This window comes from Grammomys surdaster, unplaced genomic scaffold, assembly GCF_004785775.1.
Source record: "Grammomys surdaster isolate TR1022 unplaced genomic scaffold, NIH_TR_1.0 425, whole genome shotgun sequence".
NCBI lineage: Eukaryota > Metazoa > Chordata > Mammalia > Rodentia > Muridae > Grammomys > Grammomys surdaster.
This window is the reverse complement of record NW_021604844.1, coordinates 278,510-280,825: the sequence shown is the minus strand read 5'-3', so window position 1 is coordinate 280,825 and position 2,316 is coordinate 278,510. Positions and strand designations below refer to the sequence as shown.

The following is a 2,316-nucleotide window of genomic DNA, read 5'->3' as shown; positions in this document are numbered from 1 at the left end:
AAGCTCCTAATTTCACCTTTTCTCTTTAGCTATTTTTAGCATTCTATCACAAAATCAATTGCTAACATCTCCTCAACCATATCAAATATATTCAAAACAAGTATAAATTTTCTAGTTGAAATGTAAACTACCTTAATGCTGATTATATAATGTTATATATTTACTTGTTGGCTTCCTCCATTAGGTGTCAAGCCTTTAAATTATTTAGTGCAATCTATACTAGTCAGTGTGAAATTTTTTCCTATGATAGAGGAAAATAAAACTTATTAATTCTCAGAAAGGCTGTACATTACAACAATTGTTACTTACAAAGTTTATTTATGGTATGGAACTTACACCCCACCCCCAATACAAGTGCAAGAGTCAGCTTTGTGCATGAACATCTGGCTTTTGTCCTTTGTCTTTGTAGCCCATTAGTCCTTGAAGAAAGCCACTTCATTTCTTTTATATTTATGTACAAAAAGGTGCAACAAATTACTTTTTGAAGTAATATAAAAACAGCTTGGACTTAAGTACTGATGAGACAAAGAGTTATTTCTTGATGGGCTTTGTTATTGGGAAAGATAAAACATTATTATCTAATTCTACAGAGTTAAATGATCCGGATCGCTGATGCACAGCGTAAGGAATAGTAAGGATAATAGAAGCATGGTCTCTCCCAATCACACACAATTCCACCCCTACTTTTTTCTTCTTCTGGGAATTCCAGGGCTGGAGGCTGTACATATATGGATTGGATTTCCATTTTTGTTGTGTATTTGACTGCTCTTCTGGGAAATATTACAATTATTTCTGTGATTCTGACAGAACACAGTCTCCATCAGCCCATGTTCTACTTCCTGTCCATTCTGTCATCTATTGACCTGGGCTTGTCTACATCCACCATCCCCAAGATGCTTGGAATCTTCTGGCTCAATTTAAAAAAGATATCATTTGATGGCTGTGTTATCCAAATGTTCTTCATCCATCTGTTTACAGGTATGGAGTCAGCTGTGGTTTTGGCCATGGCGTGTGATCGCTACGTGGCCATCTGTAATCCTCTTCACTACACACTGGTGCTGACAAACAAGGTAGTATTCATCAATGCTTGGCTTGTCCTCCTGAGACCCTTAGTCATTGCAATTCCCTTTATTGTGCTCGTCCTGAGATTACCCTTTTGTGGACATCAAGTCATTCCACATACATACTGTGAGCACATGGGCATTGCTCGCTTGTCTTGTGCCAGCATCAAGGTGAACATCATCTACGGCTTGTGTGCCATCTCTAACCTGGTTTTGGATATTGTAGCAATTATCCTCTCCTATGTCCAGATCCTCCATGCTGTCTTCCGCCTACCTTCCAGGGATGCTCGACTAAAGGCTCTCAGCACCTGTGGCTCTCATGTCTGTGTCATGCTTTCCTTCTATACACCAGCATTTTTCTCCTTTATGACTCATCGGTTTGGGCGAAATGTTCCCCGATACATTCATATTCTTCTTGCCAACTTTTATGTTGTTATTCCTCCTGCTCTTAACCCTGTTATTTATGGTGTTAGAACTAAGCAAATAAGAGAGAGGGTAGTTATGACCATCAGAAATAAATTATAAACATTTGCATGTTTGAAGTTAAGGGATTTACATGAAAAAAAAAACCTGGACCTATCTTTCAAAGCTCTAAAATAAAATTACGTATCTGGGAAAAAAGGCTATCTGATATACAGATTTATGAAGCATTTTATTTGTAGTAATGAGAAAAATAAGCTCCAAGTTTTTAATATAGACAATAGCTTCAACCACATATCAGAAATGTCAATGGTGGTATGATGAAGTAGCATTTACATGAAAAATCACATAGGCATAGTAGAAACGACTAGCATAGTAATATTAAAGAATGCATGAGCAAAAATTCAGTTTTCAAACCTTGTGTTAATGTTAATTCATTATTTTGTGTGCATATGTATATATGTGTATGTTTCTATGTGTGTGTATATATGCACATAGGTACATGTTCATGTGTGTTTACACGTATGTGCATGAAGGACAAAAGTTGATGCCTAGTGTCTTTCTTGATAATCCTTAATTTGCTTGAGACATGGTCTCTTTCTGAAAATGGTACTCATTAATTCTGCTAGGGGGCTCCAATGAGCTCTTGGAATTTCCATGCCTTTGACCCCTATCAGTGCTGAGGTTGTAGATATGTGTTACCACAACAGGCTTCTATGCAGATGCTGGAGTTCTGAGATAAGGTCCTTGTGCTTATACTGTGAGTCATCTCTGTAGACCCCAAACTTGTTACTTCTTATTTCTGCAATATGGAACATAGACTACTTAATAATGC

General features: G+C 37.2%; 1 protein-coding gene across 1 annotated transcript; it reads left to right on the top strand.

Annotated features, from left to right (window-relative positions):
• The first annotated feature begins 648 nt into the window (after positions 1–648).
• Positions 649–1,586, top strand: LOC114632787 (olfactory receptor 52E1-like). The gene is given in 2 exon segments (XM_028781397.1): positions 649–742; positions 745–1,586. Coding segments are annotated over 2 exon segments (936 nt in total).
• The last annotated feature ends 730 nt before the right edge of the window (positions 1,587–2,316 follow it).